At 39.0% G+C, this 21377-nt stretch overlaps 1 protein-coding gene across 1 annotated transcript in view; it reads left to right on the top strand.

The window, feature by feature from the left end:
* Positions 1-824: 824 nt before the first annotated feature.
* Positions 825-21377, top strand: part of ZNHIT6 (zinc finger, HIT-type containing 6) — a gene marked incomplete at both ends in the record, with an annotated part of 31141 nt that continues 10588 nt past the window's right edge. The window contains 7 exons of the mRNA XM_008943949.1: positions 825-890; positions 982-1088; positions 1175-1260; positions 2524-2627; positions 11045-11113; positions 11902-11982; positions 12505-12585. Coding sequence (XP_008942197.1) covers positions 825-890; positions 982-1088; positions 1175-1260; positions 2524-2627; positions 11045-11113; positions 11902-11982; positions 12505-12585 — 594 coding nt within the window. The remainder of the gene's footprint in view (positions 891-981; positions 1089-1174; positions 1261-2523; positions 2628-11044; positions 11114-11901; positions 11983-12504; positions 12586-21377) is intronic.

Here is a 21377-nt window from a genome sequence, read left to right as displayed (position 1 = left end):
TTTAGGATGTTCCTCTAGGAGCTGAAAGTGATGGTTTTGTACCATTCTTGGAAGCTTCATTGATGTAGAGGCAGGGTTACTTCCTTTCCCTTTTTGTCAGATGGAAAATAAATGAAAAGTGACAATTGTTTCAATTAATATATCGATAACTTTTTTCCTAAGAATACGGGAAAGCCATGCTGTAATAGCCTAGTGAAAAGCAAGATTATAGAGGAAATTTTTTTAAAATTTAAAAATTTTAAATTTTTTTTGTTACTTATATTAGTAAAGCTTACAACTTGGGCCTGAGAGGTTCCCGGAGTTTGGGGCTTGCACTGCTAACAGCCAGAAGAAATTTTTCTGACAGTGTTATCACAATTCTCCTGTTTTGTTGAAAAAATGGAACACAGTGTTCCAGTTGTAATAGAACTCTTTGACATTTATTTTCTATCTGTCAAAAACTAGGAGCATTGTAAGCCCACGTGGTATGATGCACATTGCAGGCAAAGTAAATGGGGAAAAGCACTGATACAGCAAGGCCACAAAGCATAAACTGACACAGACTTGCTATGCTTCTGCTTAGCATGGGATTTTTCTCTTTCAAGTACCTGCCCTGTGTTTTAATGTGGGTAAAATTGGATACTCACCAAAGCTTGTGTTATGTTATCTGCCCCCTCAACTAATCCAGGGTATTTCTATTTTCTCTTTCTTCTTTCAAAGTTCAGAAAACTTTTCCTGGAAATGCCAAGTGATGGTGTAGTGCCTGGATATTGAGCAGGCCCCTTCCCAGGCCAGTCAGGCACAAAGATGCCACTTTATTAATAGGGTTTTTTTACTTCTTTCAGGTGTGAAATATGTAGCGAAGAGGAAGCTAAGTACAGATGTCCACGCTGCATGAAATATTCATGCAGGTATATATAACTTGAATTAAACTGGTTTTGGTTATTTTACCACTTGTGTGTTGAACATGGCATGTTAATGTTTTTCTTTTTGTTATTTCAGTCTATTGTGTGTAAAGAAGCATAAGCTTGCACTGAGCTGTAACGGAGTCAGGGATAAAACAGCATTTGTCCCTGTAAATAAATTTACTGACTTGAACCTTTTGAGTGGTAAGAACATTCCTTGTGCTTTTTAACATCCACTGTTTTTACTTGGTTAGCACTACATTTTCCCTTGTTCTCTTTTTTACCTTCAGATTATCGTTTTCTGGAAGATGTAGGAAGGACAGCTGATGCTGCTGCTCGACATCCTACTGCGCATAGTCCAGCAACAAAAAAAATTGTAAGTTTTAAATTCGCAGCCTGGTCTGTTGGAGATGGGGTTGACTACCTTTGAACTCCCACTGAGGCGTCCCAGTCCAGACCTGATAGCTCTCATAAAAAGATATGAATGATCCTGAATATTAGAGCCAGAAATAAAAGAAGTCTCTAGGTTTGTGTATTACTAGTATTGATGGCTATATCCAGTTGTTTAGAAGAATAGGTTGCTAACAGCATACATTCTTAAATTTGGTGCATGACCACTTTTGCCATTTGGTGCTAGATGTGTGTTAAAGCTTGAATATTTCCTTCCATTTCCACAACTTTTTTTAAGTACAAGCTATCCAAGTAAACAATTAATTTATTAATGGCCTAAAAATTATTACATGCTCCTCCCTGTACAAAATGAAGGCAGATAGAGTTCTGCAAAGAATCTAGCAACAGTGAAGTAAAAACCAGCCTTCTAAGAGTGAGAGGGGATTTTTGTTGAATCTCCTATTCAAATAAACCGTTAATGAGATTACAGAAATGCATGGCATTTCTTGAAAATCCTATGACAATAAACTGCAAAGGGCAAGATCAAGAAGAAAGAAAAAAAAAAAAGAAAACCAAAATCCATTCCAGAATACTTGGACTTCTGTCACAGAAAGGCATCAGGGCCCTGTTGTTGTCTTGTAAAGATATCTTTAAATATAACTCTAAATTCAGAGAGAACTAACGCTGATGATGAAGTAAATTCAGAATACTTCAGGTTTCCTTCAGACTGAAGTCATTTTGTGTGTCCGTACCACCATGATGTAATGAAAATGTGCTGAAGATGGTGAGATGCAGCATAGGTAGCAGTTTTTAGGGTGTGGTACAAGGCACATTTATGGATTGATATCCTTAATGGTACTTCCAAAACCAAGTCTATCAGCGTGGCTGAGATGGCACATGTATATCCCTTCTCCTAGTGGGGTTGTAGAGCCCAGAAAACAGCTCCATGGGTAGTGTTACACCCACAGCAGCTGGTTGTAGCTTTCATTGTGTGTTAATGAACTTTTACTATAAAGAGGTCATTAGCATGCTGGTTTTTAACCATGGAAAAACTTGACCTGAAAATGTTTCAGATAATTTTTAGGCTTATATTAACTTTTTCATTCATGATGTTTTTTTAAGAAGTCAAAGAAAGGACTTCACTAAATGTAGCCTTTTTCACAATTCTCCCATAATTCCGGTCAGCATTACTATCTTATTGTTCTGAATATATTATTCAATTTTTTAAATTGTTTTTCTTTTTTTCTAGTTATATTGCTTGAGAAACAAAGCTCGAAAGTGTAATATTGACCTGAGGACACTGCCCATTGGATTTACAAAAAGAAGGGAAAATTCAACCACCTTCAATGGCACGTGAGTGTCCTGTTGGTTACAGTCAGCAACATTTTGTTTTCACTGAATGCATAACATTGAAATCTGAATTCATCCTGATATGCATTTAAAATCTGATGCACAGTTGTTTTACAAAAGGTATCTAGATTTAATATTTTCATTTTTTTAGGCTCTTTGAACCTGGTTTAATAGCTTATGCAACCTAGCGTTGAGTAATAGAAGAAAGAATCAGTGTTTTTGTGTTTTTTCCATCTTTTAATGAACATCAAGTTTTGTTGCTGGAAGGAGAAAACACTTCTTTAAAGATTTATAGTAGAGGATTGGTGTAGAGTAATTGCAAAAATCTCTCGCACTGGAAAAGCTGACTTGAAATCTGAAGAGGTGCTTCTGGTACGGCTCTCTGTGTTGTGTGCTGTGTTAGCAGTTGCTGTTTGGATGATGGGGATGCTTGGTATGATACAGCTTAGAGACAAGCGTGGTCAGGCAGGTAAGAATTCAGGAAAAAGGCTAAGAAGTCTTTAAATGCTCTTCCCTTTATCCATTCTCTGATATTCAGAGTCTGTAGATTAAAGTATTTTAACAGTAAAAATAAAAAGCTAAATAAAAATGCCAAAGTATTTCCTTATGGCAGGAAACATGTCTAGAGCTCAGCTCAATGATCTACTGGGAGAAAATGTAAATGGCTTCTGAGCTTCTCACAGCTACCCCGATGGCTCCTCTGCTTGTTCTCATCATGCTTTCAGATTTGGTGGCAAGTTGTGCTTTTAGGATGGCTTTTCCTCGCTATCTTCTGAGATGTACAAAACACGATGTCAAGCAGGGTGACGGGCCAGTGGCTGGGCAGGGACAAGCCACTGACTAGCCACCAGGTGTCTCTCTCTGACAGAGTAATCACCAACCTGAAAAACTACTCGATGGACTTGCCTATATCATATCTTCTGTTCTGGGGCAAAAGCATAGTTTTTTTTGTTTTGCAAATATCTCAGATTTTAGCATAACATAAGGCATAGAAGAGATATAGAAGTGTACCCTGTTAAAATTGCATATTTTACTGGTTCTGCTAGAAAAAGCCTAGAGTAGACCAGTGAAAAGGAAGGAAATCTAGGGCATTTTCTCCTCCCTTCACCCCGAGTGTGTAGAGCACTGAGGCTGTCCCCTCAGAAGAGACCAGCTGGGAGCCCTGAAGCTTGCTGGTGTTAGTCACATGAGGAGAGGCTGGCTGCCCCTGCACTGACTTTTCCTTGGCCACGTGCTCTGTCTTTTACAGATACCTTGTGCTAATCTCACACAATGAAGTACCTCCTGGGGAATTTCCTTAACGCTGTGGATAAACCAACATGAACACCCTTAAGGAGTGCAGGATCAGGAGCAGTCTTCAGGAGCCAGAACAAGTGCTAGGAAGCGAAGGGATCCTGGGATCAGTAGCTAAGGGAAGGACAAAAGAACAGATAAGGCACAGATACAGAGGTTTTACACTATTAGGAAGTTCCTGGGCATGGTACAATGCTATGCTGACAGAAATTTGCCTTCATGTACCATGTTTTTTCATTCTTTTTCTTTAGAAAGCCTTCTTGAGTATATACTGAAGTATAGCTTGTGTTGGGAGCAAGTTAAGCTTTGAGCAGATTTTGCTTTCAAGCGTATCTTGTGCTTTATGTTGTTAACAGAAGCAGACTTGCAGCCTATAAGGATGGGGTGAGGAAGGTGTCTTACTGGCAAATAGGCATGGAAATATTTCACGAGCTGCCTAGGAGAAGGCCTTACTGGGTTTTGTCAGTCATGAAGTCCTGTGGTATTTTGTTGTTGCTGTTGTTTTGGAATGCTCGCATTTCTGGGACTTTCATACCCCATGAGAAAGAACAGGATAATGTTCTCTGTTCTTGAGAGTATGGGCAGTAACCATCTCCTTCCTGTAAATGCTGTCCAAGGGTATGGGACGTGCTCAGTGAGTACTCTGCAGAGGGCGTGTTGCCTCTCTCTTGCTGCCTGTTATTGACACAGAAAAGGGCTGTTTGGATTCAGCGATGCAGATTCAAAACTAACCGTTTTTCATTTTCGTTGTCTGCTTGTTTGTAATGGGCATGTTTTGCGTATTCACCTTAAATGGTTTCTTGAGGAATCAAACCTGAGGTTTGATTGAACCAATGAGTATCAGCCATGTAACACCTGTCCCATGCGACTTCACACCAATACTGTTTTGTTAGAATGTTACATTCAAATGGGGTAAAACTGCAAATAGTTGTGGTATGTGAGCTTAACACCTGAGAATGGTCAGTCTGGTGTATCTACTCTTCTGTAGATCTAAACTCATTCTCATGCTGTTTGTCAGCTGAGATTTGTAGAGGAGTTGCTCTAGCGGGTACAGGTTGGAAGCTGCTCAACATACATGCGTGGAAAGCTGAGAACAGCCTTCTCTGATGTCCTCTTCACTCCCTCCATGTGAGCCAAGCTGTTGGGCTGTACAGGCAGGAATGAGTGTAAGAACTAGGAAGTAAAAGATACACTCTTGTGTCATACTTTGCCCACGCCAGCTCTGGAGGACAGCTCACTGGTTGGTTGGATGTGTTAAGCAGATTCTCCATCTCCTGGTTTTCTTTAGGTTGTTTGCTAAATGCAGTGTTGTGGAAGCACACATGCCAGTGCTGGGCAACACACAGATTAAACTAATTTGTAATGTGGATTATCTAGACAATTGAGAGTCATTAGAAAATAGAATATATGAGTCCAGTTTCTGAACTCATGGTGTACCTGACTCAGAGATGATTTAGGACAGCTTATTTGCAGATTACATTTTGACATGCTGCTTCACCCTGTCCTTCCTGTCATACCCTTGTTTTCCAGTAGAAGTGGTAGTTCCCCTTCTGGATGCAGCCATGGAGTTTGGCTGGCCTGCTGGGCTAGGGAAGCTTTGGGAAAGGGGTGGAGAATGTGACCAGGTTGGGATGAGGGCTGGGTCAGTAACCAATGTCATGGCTCGAAATTGGGAAACTCCAGCAAACAGGCGAGTTGGGAAGAGTGGAGGGAGGTTGCAGCTCCGTGGCCCCTGGTGTCCGGGCGGGAGATGACTGGAGCTCCCCGGGCTCTGCAGTCGGTGCTGCCCTGCTGCGACCCTCCCTGCTGCTCACAGTGTCACAGGCAGCTCCACTCAGCTGCCTCCCCGCACCCTTCACAGCACCACGCAGATAAAGTCCTTCTTCCCTCTCCTCCCCACCAAGAGGAGCCAGAGGGCTACAAGTCTCCTCCCTGGTGGACAGCAGGATGGCGACTTGAGAGCATTTGATCAGATGATATACGTGGGAGAAGAAGGAATCTTTTTTGTTATTTCTCCTCCTTGATTTAAGTCTGAGAAGAGAGTATAGTAGCTTCTCAGAACATCCCCATGGGAAGACAAGTACTGACTGAGTTCTGTGCCTGTGAATTATTTTTTTTAACTTTTTTTTAGCAACTGAAATGTTTTGTTCTCATAGTGAACCTGATGGTAATTTTGTTTATTTGCTGAAGTTACAGAGGACAGCAGTTTTGTTCTTTAAAGATTTCTGGGTTACTTGGCCTTGACAGTGTCCCTTAGATTTACACAGGACTCTGAGTTCAAGCCTGGCATGTTTTATTGTTGCAACACATCTGGTTAGTAACGTCTCCTGCTGTTGGGAGGACCCTCGTTAGAAGACCATATGTGTTACAAAGGAAATGCACTTCAGTTTCTCCATTGATTGTTTTGCTGTTTACTGTAACTAGCAAACACACAAACTTTCAGTGTTTCAGTTTTGCTGTTTATACATCAGATCCAGGAATTAGCTTGATGAAGTTTCAAGAAAACAGAGAAATCCTCTTTTGTGTGCTGCTAGACGTGCAATAAAGTCAATTTGACACCAGGAATGTGGAGTTTGGTGGGGATGAAATCATCACACCTCTGCATGTTCTCTGAATTTAAATTATTAAATTTTTTTTTGATCCACAAGAGAATCTAGTCATTTACTTGGACTGAATCTTCATTGCTTAAGAAAGTTGAGAAGGACAATATTGTCCAAAGGCGTGGATACTGAACGCCCAGTATTTCTGTTAAACTCAGTGCACGGTGAGAGTACTGGCTGTTGTCAAATTAAGGGATAACTAGTCCTTCATTAAATTTCTTTGTGTCCTTTTCATCTCTTTTATGAATTCAAAACAACATAGAAGATACTACAGTATTTGTGCTTTGATGTTAGATGTCTTGTGTATATTTTAGAAACATTTTAACAGTATTAATTGCTGAATAGAAACAAAGTCACCAGTGAATAGGTATCTTTGGCAAGCTGGCAATGAAGTACCTCTGCAGAGCCAGAACTGCTGTTGGTATGTTAAGATGTGATGAATTTGAAAATTTTTGTCAACCTATATTTTACATTCCAGATATATACACACACATATATTGTGAAAGGTTTTTTTTTGATAAAAACCCTTTAGGTGTAAAACATAAAACCATTTACTGCAACCTAGACAAAAGGGACTGTTGAGAGGAAATCTAGGTAAGAAAGTTAAGCTTCATGAGACATTTCATAAATGTTTTAAGAAATACATTGGACACTTCTAAAAATCTGCCAAGGCAGGTAACTGGTATGTCCAAGTCCCAGAATTCTTTTCTAAGTCTGTCCTTTAGTTCCCAGCAGCTGTACTGCCTATACCCACAGTACCTGGAGCTTCTTCCTAGGTACTGCCTTAAATGTAAAAGCTGGTGAGAATTTTTGCAGTTGTCGTTAGAGCTGGCTGGAGGTAATAGCCACTTAGTATATACTGCTGCTGTCTTTCCAACATCAGAAATAAAAAATCTTTCAGTTGTTGCCGTGAAAATTTTAAAAATAATTTACATGTAGTTGTGCGAAAACTACGGTTGATCATAGAAAATAACTTTTTTGACATTTTAGAAGTAATGAGAAGGAGGCAGTTATTTTGCTTTAGAAGATCAGTAATTGTGGAACTGAACATAATTCGCACCTACATCTCACGCAGGGAAGAGGTGCTTGGCTCCTGTTTTTTCCTCTGATCAGTTTCCATGCTTCTGAAGTAGCCAGAGTAGGATGTGAAGCCAAGCAAAGCAGGGATGGTCTATCATGATGCTTTTACTGACATCAGGGGTTTGTTTATGGCTCATCCAGAACTCCGACATTTGGTAGTTTTGTAGTCAGTGCCTTGGTATTCAAGAAAACCATGCAGTAGTGTTCCATGGCACCTGAGCAGTGTGGAACACTTCATGCCCTGAGCTGTTGCTCAACTGCAGATGACTTGCTCAATTCAGCTTTTTAATTTATAAAATTAATATAGTACATTGTCAGGTGTATTCAAAGAAAGTGCTACCCCAGTTGGCCATAATGGAAAATTAATTCAGTGAGATCTGGAGCCAGGATTTTATCTTTTTAGTAATTTTCATCAGAACTTGTGAAGCAGCTTCGACAGCATCTACATTTGACATGAAGTTCTCTAACTTGGCATCAGTCAGTGATGGTAAGGGATGCTTCCCTTTAATAATAGGCATCCAGCAGCTTGTTTTTCAACACTTCATTCTGCAGCAAAGAGTACGAGGCTGTTCTGATTCCAAGTTTTTTTTTTTCCTTGCCTACTTATACCCTGTTCTTAATCTATCTTGCTTCTTTCTTCTTGCCTTTTACTTTCAGACAAGAGTACTTTGAAAAGAGATGAAGTAAATAACGGGAGTTTCAGTCTTAGCATGCTGAAAAGAAAATCTGCGTTCCTGTTTTTTCCGAAGTGAAGCTTTTTGACGAGGAGTGATCTTTTTAACTTTGGCGTGCAGAATTCCTGATTCATAGTTCTTTGTGCGCACTGTTCCATAGACTAGATAGTGCCTGGAAGGGGCAGGGAAAGTGGAAGTCTGAAAAGAACCCTCTCAAACTGATTTTACAGCTGCAGTGGTGAGCTGAATCTGCCTCAGTGAGCCCACAGGCAGCTGGTCTTGCATGTGAACTCAGAATATGCCACGTGACGACTGTTTCTGCAGAGACAGAAAGAGTATTCCTAACAACAAGTAGCAGATCACTACCTGTCTTTTTTGAGTGCCTACGTTAGAGACAGTGTATGTGTGTGGTTTCTTACCTGTGTTGGAGGCAGCCCTCTAGACCACACACATGTTTCTGAGAGCTGTGTCAGGGTTTGTCTGTTTCCACTTGAGAGAGGAAGATCTGTAGTGCTCCCATTGCTTTGGCTATTTTGACTTAAGAATTTGACAGAAAGAAAGTCCAGATCACAGTATGAGTTAATTTCTTAGAGCAGGTAAACATGGCTTGTTTGAAAAAATTGTGGAAGATTAGTAGTTAAATGAAAAAATGCTAGAAAGTCTTATTTTAGTTGATAACATAAACTCACCTGAACAGTCCTTGTATTTTAATAAATGTGTCCATCGTTAGTGTTTCCTGGAGCTAATGATGGTGACCCTAGTTCTGTGTCTAAAGATTACCAGTTTTTAGTGAAGACTCCTTGGGAAGGTGCTTTGAATCAGTACCATGCCATGTGAAATGCCAGATACCAATATGTGCCCAAGAGAGGGATCACAGGCTCGTTCACCTGCAGTCAGTTGAGCTGGTTCTGTAACTGTGCTGATACCCCGACTTGCTCTGTGCGTACAATGGCATTGGTGCTTCCTTCAGCTGTCAAGATGAAGAACTGCCAAACCTTGATTTATTCATCTTGCAAAAACTTCCAAAATTCCCCTCACTGATTTTGAGTTATTTCAAAACTTTTTCAGTTTGGTAATTTAAGATAGTATAACAACAGTATGTGAAATAGCTTTAAAATAAGTGAGTCAAGGTACCATGTCAGCTTTTGGTTATATATGCTATGTAATTAATAATGTTTCCTGCATTACCCTCCAGCTCTGGTCATACAGTCTTCTTACCTTGTGCAGACCTGCTGTGCTTGTAACTTCATCTTCTCATTTAGGGAAGGCTCCCTTATTCTCAGCTGTAACAAACATGAGCAGATAGAGGGGGAAGAATCACAGGGCATGCCGCACAACTCTGCTGAGTCACAGGTTGCTTTGTGGACCTTGGCCTTCACTAGTTCTTTTTATTCTAATTAGTGGCTTCTTGGAGCTAGGGGTGCTCTTCTTTTGGTGAACACTAACACTTCTGATTTTACTTATACTACAGGAAGTATAGTTCAGCTGTAAAGCTCAGTTTTCTCCTAGGAGTAACTAGGTAAGAGAATGATTATTTGTTGGATAAAAAGACTTTTATAAAGTGCGTTTAAAAATTGGTATCCTAGTTAATTTAACTTAGCAGCCAAGTTTATTGTTTTGCTATCAGATGCATGTACACTTGTCTCTGCAGCCAGCTAGAACCTGCTGGATGCTTCATCTGCCTGATGAAGCATCCATCTACCAATTAAACAACATGTTGGAACAACACTGCGTTTACTTTTAATTGTAGTACCAGAATCTTTGCCTAACTGATGGTGATTATCCTGGATATAGTGATTCATAGGTCTTAAGCAGTGGTTTGGGTTTTTTTTTAAAAAAAAGGGAGGGGGGAGTGCTATTAGACATTTCTGTGCTTCACACAGATGTCTGGCCTCTGATTTCTAAAAGGTAGTAGTTCCTGTCTTCTTCCAGATCTTTGCTGTTTGTCAATAATGTAGAATTCTTTTAGACTTAGGCCTTTGTCTTAGGCATTTCTTTTAGAAAAATAGTGTTACACTCACCATACCAAATAAGAGAATTTGGAGTAATGAAAGGAAAAATGCTTTGTCTAAATCACTACTGACTTCTGCAGCTGTGGATCAATAAAAAGGCAAAAGGACATTTCCTAATCTGTCAAAGTATTTTATAGCTGCGTTTTTTCATGTGATAATGTGCTGGAACCATATGTCCATAGCTTCTATTCTCAGGTATTTATTATACTAACTGAAAAGGGAAGATGGGTCTTAAAACTAACAAACTGGAGAAAGGAATACAACATCAGTCTTGGTCTCTACTAAAAGCAGTTTCCTGATCTTTCTGTTAAACAGGTATTCTTTCTAACTTTTATTACCCATGTTATGCTAAAATGCAACTTTCCTCCCAGCCCGTGACACATTTTCAATTAAGGCCATCACTGCTGTGAGAAGTCGAGTGTCCTGTTCTGGGTTGAACCTGGCGTCAGCTGGGACCTCTGGCTATTAGTGTTGCCCAGGTTTGGCAATCTGTCGCGGGTGGTATGAACAGTTACTTGGTGATATCCTGCCTGTATTTTTAAGGAACAGACTATCATCCAGTGAGGACGTGAAATGCCACCGGATCGGGGAGCATTGCTTCTTTCAAAGTGCAGCTCAGCTTCTCTGCATGCCTCTTTGCCTCTTTGAAAATGCCATTCAGATTGTGACTGTATTTTCTTGTACACCTGTGCCATAGGCTACCATAGGCTGGTAGTAGTTACCAGATAACATTAAGGATATACGTTTCTTTTTCTTTTTAGGGAGAAAAAGTTCTACTGGCATTTGAAGCTCGTATTTCCTCACTGTCATGCTGAATACACATTAAAAGGGTAAAGAGCTTAAAAGCTAGAATTTTATGAAGTTTAAGTTATTCTGCTGAAATTGAACTGCAAAATATTTTGATCATTTCTTAATTCTATTATACAAAGTAAAAGATTATTTTTAGTCTTAGTTAAACGGTGTTTTAATAGAAAAAAAAAATTCAAGTTGTGTAGTCTTTGCTCTTTGAAAGCTTGCAGGCTTTTCAAATCGGGCAAAACGTTTGATTGCTGGTCCTTTTCTCTGGGTAAACAGAGCAGCATGGATATTCATGATAGCAATATCCCCTACACCTAACATATTCTGTTCTCATGGAGCAGACATTCAGCAAAATTTGGCATCCCTCCTCCCCTGCACACTGGAGCTGACCTTCATATAGGGTGAAATGGTTGCATTTTTTGCTTTGTAGGAAAACCCACAAGCACATTTTGCAAAGACCAAAAAATAATCTTTTGTTGACAAATCTTTCTCCTTTTTTCCTAGCCTGAAGGGGGATGAGAAGTATGCCCTTGTCTGCTTCTAGGGCTGCAGGAACAGAATGTTTCTGCCGCAGGGATAGAAACTAGAGATATACATCTGTTTACTCCCTGTATATGCCAGTGAAGTCCCGGTGCTGAAACAGAGATAAAGCTGTCAATTATCTGTGCTTTATTGATACACATTTATGACCCTCCCATAAACTACTCAGCTGTGCCACTGCAGCATGCAAATGTAGAGCTTTCTCCAGACGACTCAGATAATAGCTTTTTATGTACATGATGAACCGTCTCACATATTTGATCCTTATCTTTGGTGAAAGGGTGCCTGAAGATAAAAGACTTGCTGATATCCTCAAGCCATACATTGATCCAGTGGAGTCAGATCCTGTGGTTTGTCAACGGTGTGTATTGAATAACTTCTCTGCCTCGTTCATCTAAAGCACCAGTAAAAGAAGGGAACGGTTCTGAAGGAATGGTTTAAACTAGCTGAACTTTCAGCAAGCAGAACTGAGTTCCCAGTCAGCACTACATCTGTAATTTCTGTGATGAAAACCATCCTAACATTCAGCAACCAACCAGCCAACCCTGGAGTACAGCCACCAGTTTTAAACCAGGAGAAAATTACAAAACTGATGTGGCATAAAGATCAAATAAAGAAACTGTAATTCTAAAAAATGTAGCCATAATTAACCTCAGTGGGGGTGACAGTGAACCTTTTCTTTAGAGTAATTAGAAAAACCTACTAGTAATCATAGCCCTCATTTATAGGAAATACTTAGTATGTGGCAAATTAGTGTATTTATGAAGAAATACATACTTTTGTCTGCTGACATGAAAAAGATAGCGATGTCCTAGAGATGGCAGGAAGAAGAGTCATTGTACATCATTGTTTCTTCATCTCTGTTGCATTTTTTTTTTTTCAGATTAAAAATCTATACAGCATCTCCTCAGTCAGATGTACAAATTTTAATGAAAATAGAAAACAGGAGACAAAACTCTGTCAGGTAAGGTGGTTCTTCAGTTTATGTGCTTATTAATTTAAAATAGTAAAAAGAAATAACATGTTTCTTAGTCTTTAATATACAAGTGGAAATTACATAATCTCATGGATTAAATTTGAGTGAGTAATTACCACCCATCTTGAAAATGTCTCAGCAGAAATGTTACTGCTTTGTCTTTTAATGTATCAACACTGAAATTCCTGTGCAAGTACTGAGTAGTAAATTCAGGTGACTCATACTTGGGACAGTTTAAGAAGCCAGGGCACACAGACCTACATGGGTGAAACAGTGATTGAGCCTGTACCTGGGCTGCTTCAGTAGCAGTCCATGCAAATGGAGCAGTGTCTGCAGCAAAGATAGGTTTGTGTTAAAATACTAAATTACTGTATTGACCAGTAGACATGTTCCTCTGTGGATATGCTAACCTTCCAAAGAGAGTTGAGGTGATAGTTGAAGAGTCTTTTTAAATCACTGCAGCAAAAATTATGTGCTTATCAGCATCCAGTTATTTCATTTGAAATAACACATTTTTTCTCAAAGTTACTAGCTCATCACTCTTCATGTTACTGTATTTTGGGTGTGGGCTTTTAAGTCTCCAGAATTCAGACTTGTACAGAGTCGTTTTCTTTGTTTCCAGAACAGACAATAATCTTGAACTTCAAAATTAAACTTTAAAGAAATATTTTTTGTTAGTAGAAATACCATTTTGAAAACGCCTGTCATTGTTGCTGAAAAGGATATGTATCAGCTTAATATCATAGCTGATTGTGGTTGACCAGTGATTTCTAGTTAGAGTTATTAAAGTATGTTCTTTTCTTCAAATGTAACAAATGTAAATAATATGCTTCCCTGAAGCATGGTATATTATTTCTAAGGGCAGGGGGAAAGGTATATTGAAAGAATTTTGGTTGTTACTGAGCTTCCTGTTTGTGCTGTATTTTTTTTCTCAGCACTGTTCAAAAATGTGTGCCATACTTTGAAATTCAAGCCCAAACTCTTCATGGGTTTGATTTTTAAAAAATTATTTATTTATTCTCTTTGCAATCATTATTTGAAATATGGTTGCAGTATTTACCATTGGAATCATCATCTAGAAATCTGTTGGTTTTAAGTTAAATGGAAGATTATACAGAGCCATGGTTCATATATGCAGGGAGAAGACACAAAAGGCCAAAGCTCAGTTAGAGTTCAAATTGGCCAGTTTCGTTTCAGATAATAAGGCAGGGCTTTTTTAAGTATGTTACTAGCAAGAGGAGGTCTAAAGAAAACATCTAACAAATACTGAGTACAATTGAAAGGCATTTGAAGAATAATGCAGTCATCAGGCACAGTCAACATAGGTTCACAAAGAATGAACTGTAGTATGAACTGGGAGAGGAGTGCATGGGGAGCAGCCCTAGAGAAAGGGATCTGGGGGTGCTGGTTGGCAGCAGGCTCAATATGAATCAGCAGTTCACCCTGGCAGGCAAGAGTGCAAACTGCATCTTGAAGTGCATCAAACATGAACAAGTATTTAGGAACAAGTTGATTTCCCATTCTCAAGTAATGAAGTTAATGCAGCCAAACCTGAAAACGCACTCAGCGTGTTACTGCTGTCCATCGTCTTGCAGTGTGTGACTGGGAAGGCAGCATCCAAGCAATGTTCTTGATTTGTCATCTGTATTGTAAAAATGAAGTCATTTATACACAACTGGGTTTTTCCCCTGGTATTTTAGTGCTTGGATTTTCACATTGCCTTTTTTTTAGAAAAGGAGGAAAAATTGGCTTTTGTAATAACAAGGAAAGTTCACCTTTTAATCTTTTGAAGTAGAGTATGTAAGTTGCATAGAAGGATTGGGAAAGAAACCAAGTTAATATCAAAGTGGACTATCGCTTGTGCTCATCAGTTTCTTTTATTACTTAACCATTTTCCTCTTCTGAAATCTGTACACTTCCTTAGCTCACAGATTTGTTGAGAGAGAATTCTGTTTCATTAAATTAAATATCCTTAAGCTTCAGCCTCGTCTATATTCTCAGAGTCAGTTATGTTGGTTGATATCAAAGTCACGGTTTACTGGGATTTATTGCACTTAGTGAATGTAAAGTTTACAGTTCAAAAAGAACTGTAGAAAATTAAAATAGAAAAGTGTTTTGACTTGAGGAATGCAGTTCCTCACTTGGACATCATGTGAATCTGTTCACGTAAGTTGGTGGAGCATGTCCAGCTGTGGCAGTGCAAACAGGTCAGGGAAGCACTGTACTGCAAGGAAAAAAAAGTCCTCTTCTGAAAGAAAAGAACAGAGTTTGTTTGAAATGATGAGGCTGCTCTGTCAGCAGAAAGCCATCTTCTGTCGACAGGAGCTGTGTCTCTGCCAGCAGGCGCTCGCAGTGCAGTTCAGCCAGCGTAGCTGTTGTGACAAAGGCTCTGTGAGGGAATTGAAATTTTTACTGTAGTTGCATTACACTTAAGCAAGAGAAGATTTATTTAGATTTCTTTTTCTTTTGCCCTGCCTCTTTTCAATTAATTTGAGGTTTATGGCTCTCATTCTATAAATCAATACCTGGCATTGCAGTGGAAGTACTGGCGATTGAAAGGAGACCAGCTTGCTACTTAGTGGTGTTCAGCATAGAGCAGAAGCTGAGTGCAGGCAGAGCTCTCTCACGTTTCTTTATCGACGTTTCTTTAGCAGTGGGAAGCTGTTAACTGCTGGTTTGTGTAGCCTCGAGTGCCACTGTGAGCTCAGAGTAAGTTCTCATCCCGTGCCACCTCATTCTGCATGATTTTAGGTTGTATGGTTCTGTACAGCAAAATACTCTTCTGTCACTCTGTGTGGGCGGACTGGTGTAGTCTGCTAATACATGGAAGTCTACATGAATCCAAAACTTTCCCTGTGCCCACCAGGAAAATTCCTTCTCCACAAGCACTAGATAATAGAAAGCCTGTAAATATATGTTGTTGAATCAGATGTTGTTTTTATGCTTAGCAGAACCTTTTGAAAAAAATACTTTTCATAGTTGCAATTACTTATTATTGAGGAAGCATAATAGTGTTTCAGAGAACATCTAAGCAGGATTATTATGGGTTATAAAATGTTAGTCTTCTGGTTTTAAGATAAGTATGTTACAGAAGGATTTTAGTATTTCCTGCAATTGTTTATGAAACAGGAGTTTGTGGTTTAGTTTTGGCTGTTTTCTGTTTTTCACAGCAAATGGCCCTTTTAGTTTGAAGGTCCCTTGCAGAATACTTTAAATTTTTGGGGTTTTCTTTTTTTCTTTCTCCAGAAACATGAATGAGCCATGTAGTACAGATTTCTGCTTCCTTCCAGGAGTTCTGCAGAACGTCAGACACCAACTGGATAAATCCACTGGTGTGCAGACCTCTGGATAGCTGCCAAACAACATGGTGCTTGCTTTCTTCTTGCTAGGTGCCTTTTGTCGGCAGTGGTGACAGTTGGTAGAGAACTTTGTGATAAGCTCTTATTTCTGTCTTCTCTAAAACCAGCTTGTAAGAATTACTTTCAATATGACTGTAGCACTCCACAGTTACGTAGAGTAACCTAAAGCATAATCTCTCCTCACGTCCTCTACTCCCTACCTGTCACCTTACACCCTTTAACACTGCAACTGGTACACCACTTGATAATCCTCTCATTAACTGCACTTACTTTATAAGGAATCTTATGAAGGAATTTGAAAAAAAAAGAGTGTTACACAATTCTTTCTTTCTTTAAAACCTTGGTTTGGAAGGAGTCTGTTTGAACGGGCCGTAGCAGTTTTCCGTTCAGTGGTGCTTGCCTCGGTCACCTGTTATGCAATATGTAGTTGGTGGTTGGTGTCCATTCTCTCCTCAGCTGTAACTATTCCAAGAAAGGTTTAACTGCTGCCTTTTGGATGATTTTTGCAGTCTACATTCTTTTATGAAGTAGTCTTTCCTTTTTTCTGGATAAATTAGTGTCCTGACTGTCTTCAGTCCTTTATTTGGGATGCCTTCAAAGTGACTTCATATGGTAAGAGTATTGCTTTTTCCACTAAGGGAAGGAAAGGTACAGCTGCCAAATTATACAATGTGGTTTGGGAAATATACCTTTTTATTTTCCTGAGAATTGCCTCGTTAGGTTTTATGCAAAAAAAAAACCAAAACCAACACAACCAAGAGCAACAAAAACTACAAAACAACCCCCAAATGAAAAGAATTCCTAAATCCAACAGATCCTTGATATTTGTTGTAAGTAAGTTAATGGTCAGAGTTGTTGGTTTCATAACTACAGCTATTTAATGAAAAAGTTATTTACTCAACCTTATTTAATAAGGTGGTCTTATTTCTAGAATAAAAGTAGTTGACACAGGCTTTGTTTACAGCAGATACTTTGAGAGACAATTAATTAAATAAACATTAATGAGGTTATTGACACCAACTATCTCTTTTACTGGGTTCAGTAACATCTTCCATGAGTCTAGCTTTGATAGTTGCATGGTTTTAATCACATGCATTTAGTTTAACAGAATTAAAACATACTAAACATCAGTGTTAGGTCCTTTGTATAGTAATATTATTTTTTTTTTTTGCCTGTTAATATATTCAGAATGGCATGTGAACATTGTTTCAGAATAAGTTGTTCTAGAAGACTTATTGGGATTTCATGGTATCAGCAGGCACTAACAGAAAATTTAGGTGCTTGGAAAATCCAGTCTGGTTGGCCTTAAAAGCTTTGCAAAGGCCAGTACTTTCAATGGACCATATCCTTCAAGGAGGTGGAGCAGAGAGCAGTGCCAGACTGCATCCTGTAGCTTTCCTGTTATTAAACTGCCACACCTTTCAAGGATGTGTATAGAATCAGTTGTAGCATTGTTTTTTATATCAGTAGTACTTCAGAGTAATGCTTCAATTACTCTGAAAGCCAAAAATATCAAAAGCATTTTTGTACCGGTTCCAAAATTAAGGGTCTTACTCTCTGTGGTGACATTGGCTGATGCACAGGAGAGTACTGGCATGTTTGCCACTTAATTCCTGTGGACCACAGGCAACAAAATCTGCTAAACAAGTATCAGAGATTCTTCTCTACTAAATGCCATTGCTTTATGGTGGTGAGCACTTATTTTGCTTTAACTGATCCAATGCAGTTGCTTCCCAGAAGGCTGGATGATGTTAGTAATTTTGGAGCACCTCCCTGTCTCAGATCAGCTGGCAGAAATGAGAGTTATTTCCTTGGATGACTGAGTTCTGTGCTCAAAGAGAATTTTCTTTTGTAGTCTATTGTTTTTAAATAACAAGGGCTAGATCACATTGGTAGGTCACAGTACTCACAGTAATAGATTTGGGAAGATGAAGTATACCAGCAGACTTTCAGAAAATTTTCTTGGAGTTCAAAGAGTAATATAAATGTAATGGAATGAATTTTTTTTTTTTTTTCAATGTATATTGGATTATTTACGTCCCTGTCATTAAAAATGTCTACTAGATATCTGTTTTGTCAGTGATTTTAAGATTATCAAAACCTGTTATATTTAAATACCTTGCAGATAGCCTCAGATATTGCTATTGTTTTCTTTAATTTTTCATGCCACCTGGGTAGAGCACTTTCTTCTGCGTTATCATTTGTGAATAACTTTGTGTAAAACTAACTGCTTATTGTCATTGTTTTTCATACATAATTCAGTTGCTTTAAAAAGTCGCTGCTATCAGTGTGGTGCATGGATCAGTTCCTTTTATCATTATATTATGATCTTGTTCCGAAAATACCACTTCATCTAGTGAAACTAGCGTGCTTGAGCTGACGCATTTCAAGCATTATTTCCTTCTCTGCATTTTCTGCAAATGTTGAAAAGTGTGGGGTGGTTTATTTAAGATTCTCTAGTCTTACTTGGGAAGCAATTTCTTTCCGCATTTGTGTAGTACTGGTATACTTAAGACAGGAATTAAGGATACAAATCCCTGGCTGAACTGTTGGCCTTGGCATGAGTTGGAACAGATCCCAAACTGGCTTTAACCTATGCCAGCAGAAGATTGACAGTAGAATTCATTTCTCCTCTCTAGCTCACAGCAGCTGGCACAAAAGCAGCTCTGCCAGCTTTACAAAAGCAAGGAGCTAGCTTACAATAGTCATTCTTCACTGCACAACTATAGTCAGGCTCTGGCGACTTTGTACTGTTCAGGGGGAAATAGAATTTGGTCTGTAGTCTGTTTCTTAAACACAGCACTCCTGTGTATTAATACTTGATGCTGTTTGGTTGTTTGTTTTTTTTTTCCCAGAGTACAAGGTTTTGTTTTGTGGAGTTTTTTTTATTAAAACTTCAGCTTTTCAATACTTCATGTTTTCTTGTAGGTCATTTCGGGGTTTCTGGTTTTGCTACTGCAGCCATTTTGGTGTCATTTTTCACATGCTCCTTCTTTATCTGAACATCAGTCTCTCTGCTGACAAAAGTGATGCAGAACAACAGATGTCAGGATATGCAGCTTTTACTGTAAAAAGTAGTCACTTTTCCTTCCTATCTACTTACGTTTTTCAATGAAATCCTGTATTGTGCAAGACAGACGGAATACAGAAAACTAGTCATTGCTGAGCATAAGAAGTATGTATGGTCTGAATCTGTATCGTGCATAGCTAATTGTTCATGATGTCTGACTACAATTTCTTGACCTTTAAGGAGATTTTTGGGATGATTCCAAAAAAAAAAAAAACAGAATTTGTCCATCTTACTATCTTGAGCAATCATTAATTTTTTTTCTTGAAAGGGATTCCTTCATGAACCAGTAGGCGCCTGTTTTTTAAAGTTACAATCCAGCGTTTTGTAACCCATGCTGAATTCTTCTGGATGAACTGTGTTATAATTAATAGTATTGCATTAGTGTTTCTGGAGTGTCCCAGCTAGAGAGTTGCTGACTGAGACATCTATTGCACAAAGGTTTATTTGAAATTACAGCCTCTGCTCCAAAATTCTGCTGCCTAGATTACAGCAAGCTGGATCCAGACCACTCACAGAGCAGCAATATGCAAGTGAGAAAAAAGGTGGAGGATGAGATAACAGTACAAGTGTTAGTGTTGACTTTAGACAGTGATTTGTGCTCTCTGGTCATCTAGTGGTGTTCTGTAAGCACCACAGGTAGATTTGAAGACCTTGAGACCCTTCATGCTTGCAAAACATATACGCAGACCCCAAACTGTAAAATGTAAAGAGAACTGTGCACAGTAGCCTCTTTTCTGCATCATAACTGGGCTTGAAGCATGGGAGCAGCATACCCAGCGTATGCACAGGCAGATTTCTCTCCTCTCTCCGAGGAAGTGTGCATTTCATGGGGAGGTTGGAGTAAGAGACTTCTAAGAGCAAACATACAAACCCGTTCGTGGACAGCTAAGGTGGTAGGCTGAACTTTGAAGCTGCAGCACCATGAAACATGGCAGTGTATCCATCAGCATTTTCACCCACGCAGAGCACACGAGAACCTCCTCGTGTTCCAGTCAGGAAGGAGAAAACCTGTTACTTCCTGCCGATACTGGCCAACGGTATTTTCCTGCTGATACTGCCAAAGGGGAATCCCTCTGGTTTCTTTCTGTTTCTTGAGGGAAATGAGCTAGGGCTGATTGTTTCAACCTTGCTGAGGAGGGAATTGACCTTCCTGCTTGTTAGCCAAGAAAATAATTTGTTTGTTTCATAGCTTTTCCTTTTCATTGTAAAGCATTAGTAACCCTTTAACGGAAGGTTTGTAGCACTGTGACTCCCATGCAAGTAAGTAAAAATTTGTGGATATGTTTCCACCATTTAGAACAGAGTATTAGAAGTATTTGGGCTGTCTCCATATGAGCTGAACTTGGAAGTTAGTATTTACTGCCTGGGGACCTAGAATTACAGAAGTATCAATTCTTCCTGTTCCTGAAGCAGAGGCTCATTAGATTAACTTGAGTGTAGTAAGAAAAGTATTGCAAATTTACAAGGACTGATTTCTCATCAGTTTTATCTTCCTGTTTGTTTTTCAGTGCAGTGCTTACTTACGTTAAGTTGTCAAATGAGATTTTGGTCTATTAGTTTTCTAAACTTGATGTATTAAGAGTTTTTTATTGCATCCTTTGGTATTCTAAGGTGCACCACCCACCTCTAAAATTATTTACAGTGATGTTTCATGAGGCTGTGTAACAGAGTACTGTAATTAAAATAGACTTACAACAGTCACTTCTCTGTGATCATGCCAGTATTTTATTAATGGTACAAGTTACTTGGTTTCACTTCAGTGATGTGCTTGAACTGTAACCGCTTCACTTGCTGCTGGATTTTGTTACTTCTTGTCATTATGTCTTACGAGATGGCGAAAGTATTTGCTTTCTTGGAATTCAGTATCACTTTACTTCTGTGTTCCTTGAACCAAATTCTACCAAATGCAGGAAACTGACATGTGCTAGTTTCACATTTTCCTTCTGTTTTGTTGTACTTTCTCCCATAACTAAAAGATACAGAATGGTCTGTACTTCAGATCATTAATGTGCATCCTGAGTCCTTTTACCACATCACTCTTAATGTGCATGCTAGTAAATTATTGCAGCAGATGCCTTATCTTCTTTATGGCTTTTGCCATCAATTGATATATTTTTCCATTATTGTCATTAAACAGCTTTTACTGTGTTTTTCTCTTTGTGCAATTGCCTCATTCTCAAGAGGTTTAAACAAGGACAGCCTTTGTGCGTCTACAGTGGTATATGTGTAGTCTTATTTTGCTTGTCTCTTCTTTTCCATTAACTGTTTTGTGTATTTCCTACCTAGGGTAAAAGTGAACAAACCATTAAGTCTTTCTAGACATTCACTGTTGTGCCAAATAGTTTAGTTGA

This window comes from Merops nubicus, unplaced genomic scaffold (genome assembly GCF_000691845.1).
Source record: "Merops nubicus isolate BGI_N331 unplaced genomic scaffold, ASM69184v1 scaffold20207, whole genome shotgun sequence".
In the NCBI taxonomy this organism is placed as follows: Eukaryota; Metazoa; Chordata; class Aves; order Coraciiformes; family Meropidae; genus Merops; species Merops nubicus.
The sequence above is the reverse complement of the archived record's forward strand: the minus strand, read 5'-3'. Positions and strand labels throughout refer to the sequence as shown.